The 15,337-nt window shown below is 44.3% G+C and overlaps 2 protein-coding genes across 7 annotated transcripts in view; both read right to left on the bottom strand.

Annotated features, from left to right (window-relative positions):
• The window catches only part of RSPH3 (radial spoke head 3), a 39,599-nt gene extending 32,133 nt beyond the window's left edge, over positions 1-7,466 (bottom strand). For both annotated transcript variants that reach the window (XM_030023242.2, XM_030023243.2), the window contains exon 1: positions 7,462-7,466. The gene's annotated coding sequence lies outside the window, so the exon portion shown is untranslated. The remainder of the gene's footprint in view (positions 1-7,461) is intronic.
• The window catches only part of LOC115345042 (T cell activation RhoGTPase activating protein), a 53,803-nt gene that overhangs the window by 7,900 nt on the left and 30,566 nt on the right, over positions 1-15,337 (bottom strand). For 2 of the 5 annotated variants that reach the window (XM_030023240.2, XM_030023241.2), the window contains exons 1-2: positions 587-683; positions 84-168 (exon numbers count right to left, since the gene is read on the bottom strand). In XM_030023240.2, the coding sequence (XP_029879100.1) occupies positions 84-110 (27 nt within the window). In that variant the 5' untranslated portion in view covers positions 111-168; positions 587-683. Of the gene's footprint in view, positions 1-83; positions 169-586; positions 695-15,337 lie in introns of those variants that run through there. The other 3 variants (XM_030023239.2, XM_030023238.2, XM_041125481.1) reach the window with 3 other exon arrangements.

Here is a 15,337-nt window from a genome sequence, read left to right as displayed (position 1 = left end):
ATGTGAGTAATTGAATGCTATGTTTAGAAATCAGAGTTTTTCAAAATCACTCTGTTGACAGAGCTGAAACAATAGACACTCACAGTATTACAGCTGCTTAACACTTTCATTAGGAGTTTGATCGGTGGAGCTCTGGACACTCTGGTTTCCTTCGGTCCTTTTGTTTGCCTGTTTATTGAACAGGGAATGGACAAAGAAAGAGCTTTGTAAAACTGCACCCTTCTTCTCCTTCTCACCTGCAAGCCAGTCTAGCATTTAAGTATGATCCTGAACCAGCAAGATATCCCACACATGTCAATCATAAATCCCTTCTCTGGAAGGCACTCAGCCCTGCTGCCCTATCTGCCTGTTGGTGAAAACAGAAAAAAAGCAGCTTTCCATTTTTAATCTGTGCAAAAAATGAGCAAGTGGTGACAGCTACATATCGTTGTTAATCTGCAAACACAAGGCTGAGTCAGTCAGCTCTGCCCATGAGCTACACTTAGCAGTGGGCACACCTCTCCCCCTTCTATATTTTTGTACATCTCTGCACAGCTAATCTGGAGCACTCCACCGACTTCAACCATGACACCCAGGCAGTACTTACCCAAGGAGTGAGTCCAGCCAGAGCTCCTTCACCTCCCGCGAACTGCAGAGGAAAGGAGAAACAGCATCACTCCCCACTGCTACTAATCCTTTGGATGGAGACAGGCAACTAAACAGTTCTACCCCACGTGTGCTGCCTTATATACGCAGAAGGGGCAGGTGGAAATTCACAGACAGGAAGAAGCATCATGGGGCAGGACAGAAACACTATGAAATTTCTGGCTTCCTCTTTCCTTTTAGAGGAGGTACTTTTTTTTTTTTCCTTAAAGAAAAAAAAAAAAAAAGCCCTTGTAGCTGTTATGGATGGAAAAGATGAGACACTTGCCAGGTAAAGGTTCCATCTAGCATCACCAGTGTGAGGTGGGATGTGCAAAGGGGGCTGCAGTGTGGGCAGCTTCTCCTTACCATTAAAGGGCAGTGAGTACAGTCTGTCCTTTGACTGCTCAGAGACCTTAGATTCTGCAGTTTAAAGACGCACCACCAGATCAAGTTACACTAAGAATAGTTAGAAAGATGGGGGAGTGGAATAGCCAAGATACAGGGAAATGTTTTTGTATATTTTTTTGAAAAACTAATGGCAACAGTTTACTGTCTGCAAGCAGATGTAGACACACACTTTGCCAGTGCCAACTAGTTCTTGAGAATCTAAGTGTTGGACTCCTACAGAAGAAGAGGTATTATGTAATAATTTAGTAAAGCATGACAATATGTAATAAAAAGTCTTGCTTAAAACATGTCCTAGTAAGAATTATGTGTCTAAGTAATGCAGTTTAATTCAACTGAAGAGATAAAAAAATCCAGGAAACACCTACCTCTGCTCTCCCTATACCTCCTTCAGGGTCTGTTGCTGACTCCCCCCCAACCGGAGCACATCAGGAACGTAAGGACAGCAGTACTCACTCTACCAGGCCATTATGAAAATTCATCAACATATGATGTTAAATGCATGATATTAGTTCTACTAATTCATTGACAGAGGCAAATTACAACCTGGTATTCTGGGTACCAGTCTTTAGATCTAGTGAAAAAGAGGAGCTAAGGCTGAGAGTCCAAGTGTTGGGAATATTTCAGCAGTGGATTTAGGTGGAAAGCATGCTTGTAAAGCTGTGGTCTCTCTGCTGCTTCCACCGGTGGATGCTCCATTTCACATGTGCAGGAGACAAGGCTGTGTCATAGCACAGCTCTTTGCAGATGTACTTTATGGCTACATCTGCTGCTGAATTCACCCTGAAAGCCATTCTGTGCTTAACCACATCAGACCTGGATCCTGGGTTGTCATGCGAAACAGACAGGCAGTCTCAGCTTGAGTCTGGCAGAAAGCCAAGGTGCAAAATTCACTTTTGGTTGGACAGACATGTGTCCAGAAGGGCAAAAGGAGAGCTGCCCTGCTTTTGTGGGGGCGGGGTGGGATGCTGTAGATGACCTTTCAAGTCCTCTTGAGGCCCATCATTTCCATGCTCCTGTAACCAGTCTGTAGACCTGTTTAGGGCTGAGACTTCCAGGAATTTCAAATGCAGCCCTGTTCATTCACCATTGATTTTTTACTCACTGCTGTAATTGATTTTTTGTTAATTAGCGGTCCCGTGACATCTGTCATTTCCCTACTAAATTCCATGGGCCAATGCATGTTCTTGCAGAAATATTGTCATCCTGCATCTTGTTCTCCTAAGAATTTCTTCCAAGGCTCCCTGGCAGCTGCAGCACCCCTGCTGATAATCCCAGCAGGATTCCTGGGATAAGGGGAATGTGTTTTTCAGTATGTCTGTTAAACGTGTATCTAAATGTATCTGTCTGTTAGATGTCTCGGAGGCTTAGGGGACCTATACAATTCAGTTCTGCCTTGACCTCACTTCCAGCACTGTACGTAGATGTATTTCTGAGATCAGTCTGTTGCATGATTAAGACGCAGGGTTTGATTTGGAAAATGTGCGACTCCTGAAAAAATGGGAGTTTAATGGGTGGTGATTAGCCAGGCCAGAAGCTCAGATTACAAATAGGGCACAGCTGTACGCAGGGCATAATGCTTTGAATTTCCCAGGAGGAAAAGATACAGTGGTGGGTGGCGTATTGATAGCACATCACCAGACTGTCCTTTGGCACACACTGCTGTATCTGTTGTTAGTTCCCATCTATTAATGGTTGTGGGATATAATGGCCATTGTACATGGAAGGTATGTGTATAGGCCTGCCTGCCCATGTGGAAAACAATTTGGTTGTTTTTATCCTCCTGATATCGTTCTTTCTTTTAATAGCTCTTTTATGGTGGATATCACAAACACTTAATTTGTGCCAAAATTACTTTAAAGCAGCTTATTTCATTACGAACAAACATGCCCCACCTGAATAGCAGGCATCCTAAAAAGCTATGGCTTGGCAGAGTAATTGTATGGCCACACAGAATGAAGCTTGGCTGTATCTGCGAAAAGCAGTAAGCGAGCATGTGCTGGCTCCTGTCGAGCACCACGGAGCTGCGTGCAGGGTCCTGAGGTCGGAAGAGCTGCTGCACCAGGTGGGTGAAGACAGGAGGACCAGCACAGCGTGAGCTGCCCTCACACCCACCAGCCAGAGCAGCTTCACAGCTTCCTCCACCAGCGTGTAAAGGGTAACACAGATGTAGCTCCCAAAGCCGATCTTCACACTGAGTATTAACAGAAAAGGCCTGTCATATGGGATGTTTACAAATGAAGGTCTCTTACATGAACAACTTCTTCTCTCCCTGAAGAGATCAAGTCCCTCTCTACCACACCGCTCTGCTTTGCAAACTCAGAGCCTTTGCTATGGTCTGCCCCTCAGTTTGGTACAGATCTTATACCACGATGCATTAGAGCGATGTCTTTGTTGTACCACAGTGGTTGCCCTAGGGCAAGCAGAATAGATGGCAGATGGCTTGGGCACAATTGGAGCTGTTTGCAGCTGATATGTTTCTCCCAAGCCATCCCTGACTAAGTGAATGCACTCTCCTTCACAGACATTGGGACATTTACACAAAGATCAGGGCATGGGAGAGGGGGTGGACTTACAAGGGTTTTGTAGGACTAGCCTGTGTATGAGCTTGTCCTGGTTTCTGCTGGAATAAAGTTAATTTTCTTCCTAGTAGCTGGTATAGTGCTGTGGTTTGGATTTAGGATGAGAACAATGTTAATAACACACTGATATTGTTGCTAAGCAGTGTTTATACTAAGTCAAGGACTTTTCAGTTTCTCCTACTGCCCTGCCAGCAGAGGCTGGGGGTGCACAAGAAGCTGGGAGGGGACACAGCAAGGACAACTGACCCAAACAAGCCAAAGGGGTATTCCATACCATGTGATGTCATACCCAGTATATAAACTGGGGGGAGTTGGCTAGGGGACGCCATGGCTCGGGGATTGGCTGGGCATCAGTTAGCGAGTGGTGAGCAATTGTATTGTGCATCATTTGTTTTGTATATTCTATTATTATTATTGTTGTTGTTGTTGTTATTTTCCCTTCCTTTTCTGTCCTATTAAACTGTCTTTATCCCAATCCATGAGTTTTACTTTTTGGGTTTTTTTCCAATTCTCTCCCCTATCCCACCATGGGGAAGGGAGTGAGTGAGCGGCTGTTTGGTGTTTAATTGCTGGCTGGGGTTAAACCACAACAGAGCTCTTCCCCTCCTGTACATCAGGTTGCTTCCCTCAGTTCTGCAGAAGTGCTTTGCATTCATTGGAGGGAAAGCAGGAGCAGGCAGGTCCCGCAGAGCAGCTGATGCTGGGTAGATCCAGGCCTCTCGGGACGGGGTTTACTCCTTGAGATGTGAAGCATTTTCCTTGTAGAAGCCAGGACATCAGACTGATGCCTCTGCTTCCCCCCGGGCCCAGGTAGCCCCTTTCCTTTCCCAGGCCATGGCTGCTTTTGTGAGCACTTGGCCCAGCCAGTTTTTGGAGAGAGGGCTTATATAGCACTTGCTGCCAACACAGACCAAATGGTGATTTTCCCCTTTGTGTGAGCTACAGTCAGGCTAGGTGTTTTCTCCTCTCTCCTCTTACACTATGGCTCAGTGAAGGACTCCAGACCATAGCAATGAAGGGGCAGCATCAGCTGGGAGGAGAAAGGAATCAGGAGCTGATAGTAAACAAAAGAACAAAAGAACAAATCTGCTGTGACTGGAAAGCGTCTGTTTTCTTCTCTCCTTATCAAACCACAAATGGGAAAATCCCAGCCACAGCTCACTTTTGTTTATTTCTACTACTTTCACAAATGTTTGACGTGATGGCTCTTAGAAACGAGGGAGTGTGTGAATGAATCCTGACACCCGCCTTCACCCTGTTGTCGTACCAGCAAGGACACAGCAGGAGCGTAGCTGTGAGAAGGGTACAGCAGGACGTGCCTGGAGCAGTGACTCTTTCAAGCCCATGTAGAGCAAAAAGAGCCTTCATCAGTGCCTCTCCATGTGGAAAAGGGCTTGTATTCCAGTTTTGTCTTCACTGGCACAACTGCGGTCTCCCCAGGGGACAATAGGAACGTTTACCAAAATAAGAAAAGCAGCTATGCCAAAGTCAGGGAGTTGCTGGGTTGGGGTTTGGTTGGGGTTTTTCTGGAAAAGAAAGCTCTGCACAATCTGTCCATGGACTCAAAGAACAGGGTGGCATGTGGGTTGCTGGGAACAGGTCACATTTCTACACATCTTCTGAAGGCAGCTCTAATTTCCTACCACTCTCCAGAGTGTGTTGTGGATTGCATAGGCATGGTTCAGGGTTTGATCACAGAAAAGAAGATGGCCTGAGCTTTGATCAGACTAGTCCCTACCTCCTACCTGTAACAGTTCAGAATGAGATCCTTCAACCCAGCTGGTGTTGAACTCTTGCAGTTTTAGTCAGGTGGGACCTGGGCTCATGCTAACCCTGCCTTTGGAAAGTGAAACCCACTATCAGTTTTTCCCAGCTCTGATCAGCTGATTTCTATCCTTAATTAGATATCAAGATTAGATTGAAATGTGGGTTAGAATGCACCACCCTTTTACACACTGTGTTACTATTGCATAGGAAAAAGTCACAAATCAAAAATAATACTATAAATACAGTCCAATGTGTATTCTGTGCCCTTCCCATGACACCCTTTTGGTTGCATTTGCTTTGCAGGATGGTTTGTTTATTTTTTCATGGATGCTCCCCTCAAAACTAAGTTGGCAGCTCTAAACTTTTTTTACTCATCCTCAGGTGACTGGTTCCAATGGGTAGTTTTTTAGCTGTGGAGGGTGGGCGCATATAGGCCATTTTTCCAAAGAGTCTGTGCTGGTGTTCAGCTGTGTCTGAATTCAGCTTGCTGTTGTATCTCGGCAGCACTTGGGAATCACTCATTCCTTGGGCTCCCTGAGGTGGCCAGCACAAAGGGTTCGGGGAATTGAAGTCGCCTATCATTTCTGACTGAGCGGATGCAGATCTAAATGTTTGCTTGCTTGCAATAAACAACAAGATAATAGAGAATGTGTGTAATTAAGTTTGAATTCTATTCTTTTCAAGATTTCTGGTTGAAGGTACTCAAAAAGTATTGAAAAGTGAGATGCTACTCACTTTTTTTTTTTGTTACTCCAGCAGGTTTCTCACTTATTTTGTAGATTAAATTTGTTGCTGAATCCAGAGAGGTCTGAATCTTGATTTTTCTTTTCAGGATTAATACAAATGTTTTCTTTTCGATTTTGGTTGATGTAGGCTTGTATTTCTCCTGCTTCTGCGTCTTGTGTTTTGCTTTGAATTTCAGCATCAAAATGATCTCAGATGTCAAAATGAGAATCGGTGGAAACCCAGGATAACCTGGATTTTACATCGAATTCTAACTTGCCTGTGATTTTCAGGCATAGGACATCTCACTTTCACACAAAAGATATCTGCAGACTTCCAATGGCCTAGCAGCCAGTCCGGAATAAGACCAAGAAAACTTGGCCCGAGTGTAATTTCGGGGTTTCATTGTGTATGTGTCGCATTGCTACAAAAACTAGAAAAGAAAGCCAAGCTCAGCAGTGGCAAGACCTTACAACTCCCCCGGCAGAGTGGGAGCTGCCCCAGGCATAGCAAGCACCCATGTCGGTGAACACAGCTGTCACCGTAGGCACCCAGGAGGAACAAGCAGAAGTACCTGGAATTTCCCCCTCATTCGCCTGCAGTTGGCCTCTTCCAAGCCCCAGTGGTATGATGGGAATATCCCCAAACTCTTCATCATAGTGAGTTTGCCCTTGTGAGTTTGTCATTCCTGTGTTGTACCTGCTCCCTAGGTAATAAGTAGAACTGCCAGCAACCAGATCCTCATCACCACTAAATTAATCATGAACGGGAACATTTATGACCACACACCTGGAGTCCAACCTCCAGGCAAAAGCAGTGTCAGGTGAAACAAATCTTTCCAAGCGCAGCTCTGCTGGCTACAGTTAATCTTTAATTCCCCCCCCAGCACATTTGACCCTGTGCTTTGGGAGAGTTATTTGCTGTCATGCCCTGTCCTTGTGCATGCACATCCACACACAGCAAAATAAAATGTTCTGTGAAGTTTTGGCCACCCATCAAAATCAAGATGATAAATTCGAAACAAACATCTCCATATTAGTGGGTGATTGCCATATTGTTGCTGCTAGCAACAGCTGCTGTGTTAGTGTTTTATATAAACACTCCACTTCTGTATTGCTATCCCGTTTTAGAGCGCGACTACCTTATGAGGATTTCAGAAAGAAAATGCTTCTCATGGCACAGGCTCTGCCTCCTGCCGCAGGGCACCCTGAGGTCTCTGGGCAAACGGGACTGTCGCTGCTGCCGCGGAGGGGACGGAGGTGCACTGCTCTGCAGCTGCCGTGGGGCAGGGCGAGCCGGCCTCGGGCACCAGCACCGGCCGGCACAGCTCGGGGGCACTGAGGGCTGCCCCGCCTGGAACACGGCAGCCCGGTCCTCACCTCCACATTTGCAAAAGCACGGTGACTTCCAGGCTGAGAATAAGAGAGGAATTTCCACCCTCCAGAGCAAGCAGGAGCTGGGATCGGCTGCTAGCGAGAGTGGGGTGAGGGGAAGAAAAAATGCTTTTGAGATTGAGTTCAGCTATATCAGCTCAGGGCTGGAGATGGCTCGGCTTGAAGGCCAGGCTGTTCGGTTCAGGCCTGCGTTCCTGCAGAGTTGGCCATTGATTACCGCTGCTGCCATGCAGACCAGGTGCTGCTATGGCTGCATTTGCTTATTCCATTCATGTGTGCCTGCTCTGAACCCTGCCTTTGCTTTCAGATCTGCAGTCACTGCACAGAGATGACAGTAAGGAGTATGTAGAGAAGGTACCTGCATGCCACCGTGTCCGTTTCCCCGTTCAGTGGTAGCTGAGGCTTGAACAGGAGATTTTGTTCTCCCTTTCCACTTCGTTTTAAAGGTTTGTTCATGCTTTGTTTGAGCTTTTACCTTTTCTCCCATTTATCAGATGAGTATGTTTCTTTGGGATTTTTCTCTCTGAAAACAGTCACTGTGTGTGGTCTTACAGTCGTGAACTGCCTTATTTAGTATTAGCAAGAAAGTTTGCGAGGGGAGGATATATCTTTAACCAGGCCAACTGATACAGGTGCAAAACCCTTCCTTGGGTCTGAAAAGAAATGCCTGTCTTCAATCTAAGGACAAGTTGAGAAGAAATGCTCTGAGTTTTACTAGATACATTAATCAGTTACACGGTTACTTGTTGAGATAAGATAGGTACCCCAGAAGTACCTCAAGATGGTCTTTTCAAAGAGAGATTGAATCCTCTTACCTTTAGGCACTGTAAGATATAAAAATGCTAAGCCAAAAGATGTACAGTCCAGCAACTGCTGTAACATTTGTGTAAACCAAAGACCATACTGCTACAGAGAGTCTTAGTATTGCTTGTGCAACATCATGAACCAATCCTGTCGTTGTGTAACTTAATTGAACTTAGTATTCAGAGAGTAAAAATGAACACTCATTATCCTGTAAATTATGTCAAACCTAAGATGCTGGTACATTTGCAAGGGGGTCCTACTTCCATTTGGTGGGTAACAAGGCAAAGTGCCTATTCTTACTGCATTATACACAGATCCCCAGAGTGTATCTTTCAAACATAACCCCCTGGAATTATTATATCTCTATGTTAGTCACCTCCAATGCTATACTCAGCAAAAACATTTGCTAAACTCAGGCACTGAAATACAACATATCACTGTAATTGACTCCTGTCTGTGCTATTTTAGGAGAGCCAGATATGTTAGAAGAGGAGCTTGAGAGGCCTGTGTTATGTCCCAGTGGTTGTCCCTCCTCCCTGCAACTCTTCTGTTCGTTTCCAGAACCAAGCATTCCCGCAGTTTTCTTTGGACCAGAGTGTGCTGCAACGTAAACCTGTCATAACTGTGAGACTGACATGAATAAACAATGCAGATAATATTTCTGTACTGACCTTAAAGGAAAAATCCTAATGAATGTCACAAGCATGGAAAAAGTCATTACTTTAACAATTGAACAGGCTTACTCATCAAACCTAAAGCGCTCAGTAATCCCCCTATTAGGGAATTTTCAAACTAACCAAAAACTGTCATTGCATCTTTGGGGTTGGGGTTTTGTTGGTGAACTCCAGGAGATGCTTTGTTTTACCCTTTGATTTTCCACGCAACATCTGAAAGGTAGCTTGCCTTCTTTTTGCCTCAGTTTCTCATTAATAACATGCTGAAAATAAAAGGTCACTGCACTGCATAAGGTGCTTTGGTATCTTTTGGTGAAAAGTGGTGCATACAGGAGAACCCTGTAAAGAGTTTGGCAGCTGTTGACTCTTTGTCTCCTATGTGCCTTGTAGCAAAGAGAAGACCTTAGTTTTAGCCTTAGTGTCAAATCTTTGACTAATGAAGGCATTTTGAATGCATCGTCTGTGAGGACAATATGTTATTTTCTGGGCATTACTTATGTCCCTCAAGGTCTTTGCAGTTCTACTTGCCACATCGAAATGTGACAGTCACCTTCTGGCCAGATCAAATACTCACTTATTTTAAGCATGCAGCTTATTGTTGGGAGGAAATATGGCAATGTCACAATGAAGTAACCATTCAGTATGGTAACTGAACTAGCCATTTCATCTAGATTCTGTAATAAAAATGTTTCTGAGCGTGAACTCCCCTCCCTTTGCCTGACCTCTTGAAAGGGATCTGACTTGGGGACTCCAAGCATGGTCACAGCAGAGGCTATGCTTTAAACATCAGGCAGATAGTGGGATATGGTGTCTCACGATGTCTACATGCTCTTTGAGAAGCTACTTCCTTCAAAGTGAGCTTGGTAAGGGCCGCGTGGCACTGCAGTCGTTGCAACTGCTGTGTACCTTCAAGCTCCTAAGGAGGCTCTTAGCCTCCTTAGCAAGAAAGTTTGCAAGACCCCTTAGCAAAAAGGGTCTAATTCTGCATGAGGTTGAGGGGCCTCAGTGGCAGCTCCTCAGAAACCCCCAGCCCAGACCTATGCCCTCTTAAGACACCGGTGTCTAGCTTCTTGCATGCAATATTCTTTGTCCTCTAATTTTTACTTTCCTATGCCAAATTCTTTTTCTTTAGCCACGCAGAACTTTTACAAGATTTAACTGGATTTAGTCCTTTGTATGCTTTTAAACTTGGGCTTCTAGTCTCACAGGCAAGGCTCATGTGACTGCACTTTTTTCCCAGGTGTTTTTTACTCCTCTGTCACCCCCAGTAACTTTTAGTCTCCACATTAATTTCAGTCACAACAGGCAAGTGAGCAACTCTTCCCCAAGCCAGTGAATTTCCTGCAAGCATTTTGGAAATTAGTGGGTGGTGGGGATTTTTTTCCCTGAGAAAATGTCATTAAACAGTCTTGGGTAGCTAATCAGCATGTGCATCACAGCCACTCAGTCACTATGCCCATAGCTCTGGGCTAGCGCTGGTGTGCCTGATGGAAACAGCATATAATCATGGTGGAGATCAAGGTCTTTGCAGAGGTGGATCAGGGCACAAAGGACACAAGCCTACAGGAAGGGAACCACATGCTTGGTTCCACTTCTCCCAGAAGAGCATAATCAGATTTTCAGACAAAGCTTCGGTGACTGCATTCAGGTTTTGAGCTACAAAGATGAGGAGATGGAGGGTGGAAGGTGGTTAGATGGACAGTGCATTCTATCTATCAGCAAGGCCTGTGCCAAGGTGTGCCTCTATCATCAAATACATGTCTGGAGGGCTGTCAAATATACAAGAACTTCTTGTATATTCAACATACAAGAAGTGCTGAGGGTAATAGGTAGCTGCCAAGTTTCATAAACTTCATTTTTAATCTAAAAGAACAGTGGGCTGGTGACTGGAGGGATGTGTGTATGGAGGTAGACTTCTTGCTCTATATCCTAACGATAAGCCAGGTAACATCCCTTTCCACCAGTGTGACACCATCTGTGTGAACACTGAGGTGTTCAGTGTGTCAAAGCACTTGATTCAGTTCATCACTTTTCAGCAAAGAGCATAGACAAGTGCTTAGTTGAACACACTGAGCTGGAGTATGAACTGAATACCTTTGGTATCAAGGCAGAAATCACTGCCTTATCCTTGTTATTAATAGGTTTGTCCCTTTCCTCTACTCTCATCATAAGCAAATGAAAATCAATGGTATTTGGGCTTATGTATCACTTCAGAGCTTGAAATTCCCCTCTTCCATTTTCAGTACACTGGGCTACCTGGTCAAGAGACAAAGGCCCATTTTATACCCCAAAGAGTACTTATTTTTAACAGTGGGGGAAGAATCCAATAACAAATGGGAACAATATCCTCTCTCTGGTCAACCAGTGATTTTCGCTTAGCTTACGTTAGAGAATTTTGGCTAGGGTTTGGCCAGTATTCTATGTAGATAAAGTGATTTTAATGAAACTAAGGAAAAAAGATGCCTCTATTTTCCAGCTTAGCTTTTAAATGCTGAATTATGTTGTATCGATTGAAAAAAACCAACACTTTCATCAGCCTGAAAGTAGTTGCTTAATTTCTTACACAGAGGTAAGGAAATTATGGTCAAACAATGTGGTTGGTTTTTTCTTTTCCTTCTCTTTTTTTCTTCTTTATTATTGCTTAGGAGGTCCTAGGTTTAGTTCCTCAAAATGTAGTTTTTGTTGGTTCTCTTTTTCTCGATGAGTAAGATGCCACTAGTTTTGCAGAATGAATTTTCCCGCCAAAAATGCCTTCCCTCACAGTGGTTTGTGTGGCTGTTTCTGTATCCGTGTAGGTATAACTGAAAAGGGCCCAATTCCTGCAGCCTGGCTCTCCATGCATCCCAGGTATAAAACGCCACCATTCTTATTTAGGTGGCATTCAAAATTAAACAGGGATAAGTGACAACAAAAATGGGAAAAAATCCCAGGCTTTTGGTGGCGGATTGTGCCCTTATGAGAGAACACCTATAAAAGCCTGCTGCCATTAAATATTCTGTCACTTTTAGTAAAAATTTCTGTCTTCATCAGGGAATTTCCATTAGAAACCACAGACTCTTTCACAATGATACACGTGTATGAGGGCTCCGTCAAGGTACCATCCTATTCTCTGTTCCTTAGAAGAGAAGAGGGGATGGAAACAGCATTTGCCCACTTGTGGGATTTTACCTCCTTTGCTGTGACTTCTGCACTGTCTCGGCGGGAGGAGGCTGGAGCTGGCCTGGGCGGCTGCGGCCAGCGTTGTGCTGGGGAGCTACCACTGAGGGCTCTGGTGAGGAACTGGAGTCAAGGACCAGATCATCAGAGACACTTAGGGACCTATTGCCTTTTTAATCACCTAGCCACTCTGATTTTAAATAGGAGTTGGGAACATATCTGCCTTGGCAAATTTTGGATGAGATCGGTGTCAGGGAGAGGGCAGGCAGGCTCTGGCAGTGTGACATGTCACTCCCTTTCAGTTTGCTCTTCTTCATGACCACTGTGCACTGAGCATGGCTGAGAGAAAACTAACCTGTGCTTGGGCAGTGCTTTTCATTGTGATCCCTTTTATTTTCAGTGTCAGTGAAAGGAGGTGCAGAGAGTCTACATGATGCATTCCCCAAACCATTTCTACAGAAAACAGATGGTAAAAGCATGACCTAGGCTGCATCTGATAATTACAGAGGATGGATTTAATATCATCGTATCATAATGGATTTAATATCATAAATAATTAATAATGAATGCTTTCCTGGAATGCCAGGTCTGGGGACATAGAGAGAAAAGGGACAGGGATTAGCATCTAGATTTTGATTTGAGCTGTCACAGAAATGTTGCACAGGAATGCTGCAAAGCTGGGATTCAGAGACGAGTTGCTCCAAATGGTGCTTGAATCAAGTTTTAGTCAATGACTCATCTCTAAAACTGAGTATGATTCGAAGATCTACTACCAGCCAAAATCTTATGAATGAAGAAATTTCATTCTGTCCCTAGTGGAACCTGGTCTGAATGAACTCTGCCTTGGACTAACTAATGGGGCCACAGCGAGATGTTTCCTTTAGTGTAATTTCCTTTACTGAAAGTGGGCACTGGATCACTGAGATCCTTTGGCACATCTCCACCATGGTGCCACGCTTTATAAAACTTTAACAGCACTTTGGCATGCTAATAATCTTGTACACAGGCAGAAGCCATTCCTTCTCCACAAACCTGATGCATTAAAAGTGATATGCATGACCACATGTAGAGCCACCTGAAGTCAGTGAGAAAAAGCTATGCATCATACTTGTCCTGAACCGTATCTGTAGGCTGTCTATTAATTCTCACTGTTCCTTTTTTTCTCCTGTTTGTGGACACTTTTACCGCAAACAGAAGGGGAATGAGAATCTATGACTTTGGTGGGAATTCTGTCCAGTTACGGCCATCTCCCTGGACTTCACTTAAGCTGGGTTGTCACTTTTCTTCCATTAAGATTTATAAACATAGCTAATTCTCCTTGCCAGGGGCTTCGGAGCTCCAACTTTCAAATTCAGGCTCACAAACAATGAAATGTGAAGTGAAACGATGCATGTGCCTGCACAACAAAGCAATAAAGAAGTGTCTGGTTTCCCTCTAATAAAGACCTGGGGAATTACATTGAAGAAAGAAAGTGATCTTGATTGCCGAGTCAAACTGGGAAGTGACTGGGAAGTGTCAACTTCATGGTTGCTTGGGCAAACCTTTGTTAGCTGCCTTGACTCCATGCACTCTTATAATGTCGCTGGTCATATGACTACATAGATGTTTTTTTCATAAGATCCCTGTCTCATTCTGGATTTGAAATGAATGTATAAGGAGTAGGCTTAAGATAAATGTAAATAATATTCTTATCTTTCTTATTTCAAAATTTTTGAATACATCTCATCGCAACCCGTGTGATGTTTTCTAGCACATTTTTATTTCTGCATTGAGATATGCAGCTACCACACAGTTCTCTGTGATTATGTTTCCCCTCCACACTGTTCAGTTTCTCTTGTCTTTGGCCCATCCAGCCTGAGCTTTTTTGCCTGGAAATGGATTCCTCACTAGACGTATTATTTCCCTCATGATTTCCTGGAATATGCTTTGCAAGAGGGCAGAAGGGCAGTTACTTCTGCAGTTTATGGAGAAGTTTCTCTTAAAGGCTCAACATATCCATAAACTGACATCATGGAGAATGATGTTGCAATTAAAATCCACCCACTGAATTTAACTTTCGTTTTACTAGTTTGCAGCAGAAGACAGGAAAGTGGCCCAATATCGGTAGGTCTGTGACTGATGTTAAATGTATGTCTAGCCTGATTTTCCCACTGCTGTTTATTTCAGAGCAGCTCTTTAATTTTCCCTTCCAGTTTCTTGGGAAATATCTTGGGAAACTGGAGTTTTGTACAATCTGAACAGAATTTTCTTCTGAAAATTTGTAAGACTCGGAAACTTTTCATGGGATGGGTAAATCCATCACCCACCTCATCATCCCATATCTGAAAAGATCAGGAATTCCTCATGGATGAGGGGCTGGGGAGGCCAGGGTTTGGATGTCAGTCACCAAGGGCTAGCAAGCCTAAATCCCATCTCCCCTTTGGCTCTGAGCACAGACTGCAGGTTTCTCCTGGAGCACTGCTGGTGCTGCATGTGCATGTGCCAGCCAAGTCCCATCCCAGGATGAAGGAGCTCTGCTCCTACACAGGATATCCACATGACCAGCCTTTCCCCTTCCATTTTCCCATTATTACTTCTGGCGAATGTAAGACTGCTGTTCATCTGGAGTCTCTCCATACCAATGTAATGCCTGCTGGGGCTGCAGTGTCAGGATTGTTCCTCAGAGTGGTCATGGCAATGGGCAAGGGAGGTGACCAGGGCTTTTCCAAATCATGTGCCCAAAAAGGACGTCTCCATTGCTCTTGTGTATTTCTAACAAGAGGCTGCCATTGCCCCAGGAACACAGATGTTGCAATGGACAAAGGAGATGAGGTGGAAGAAGGGCAGTGTTCCTGTCCTCCTTTGGCAGATTAAGAGCAGAGAAACATAAAATGACTAAAGGCTTGTCTGACACAAAGGTACATGAAGCCAGAAGACATCTTTACAGTAGTCCCTTTCAGTCCTGGATCTGTACATCTTGTATAGCTGCCACTTACTGGCGAGCCCTGTCATGAGATAAAGAGAACTCAGTGGTTCTCTAGATTATATACAGGCCATCCACTTCTTCCAGAGCTGTCATAGCCTGCAGTTCAGGATTGCTAAGAAGCATGGTGCTTACTGGTGTTTAACTGGTTTTAGACAACTCTTAGGTGAAAGTAAATCTGTGGTGTCCTGTGACCAAGAGTGACCACTTTCCTCTTGGTAGGAGTACACAAAAGATACACCTCTG

This window comes from Aquila chrysaetos, chromosome 8 (assembly GCF_900496995.4).
Source record: "Aquila chrysaetos chrysaetos chromosome 8, bAquChr1.4, whole genome shotgun sequence".
Classification (NCBI taxonomy): Eukaryota; Metazoa; Chordata; class Aves; order Accipitriformes; family Accipitridae; genus Aquila; species Aquila chrysaetos.
Note: the sequence above shows the minus strand (reverse complement) of the source record. Positions and strands in the feature narration are given on the sequence as shown.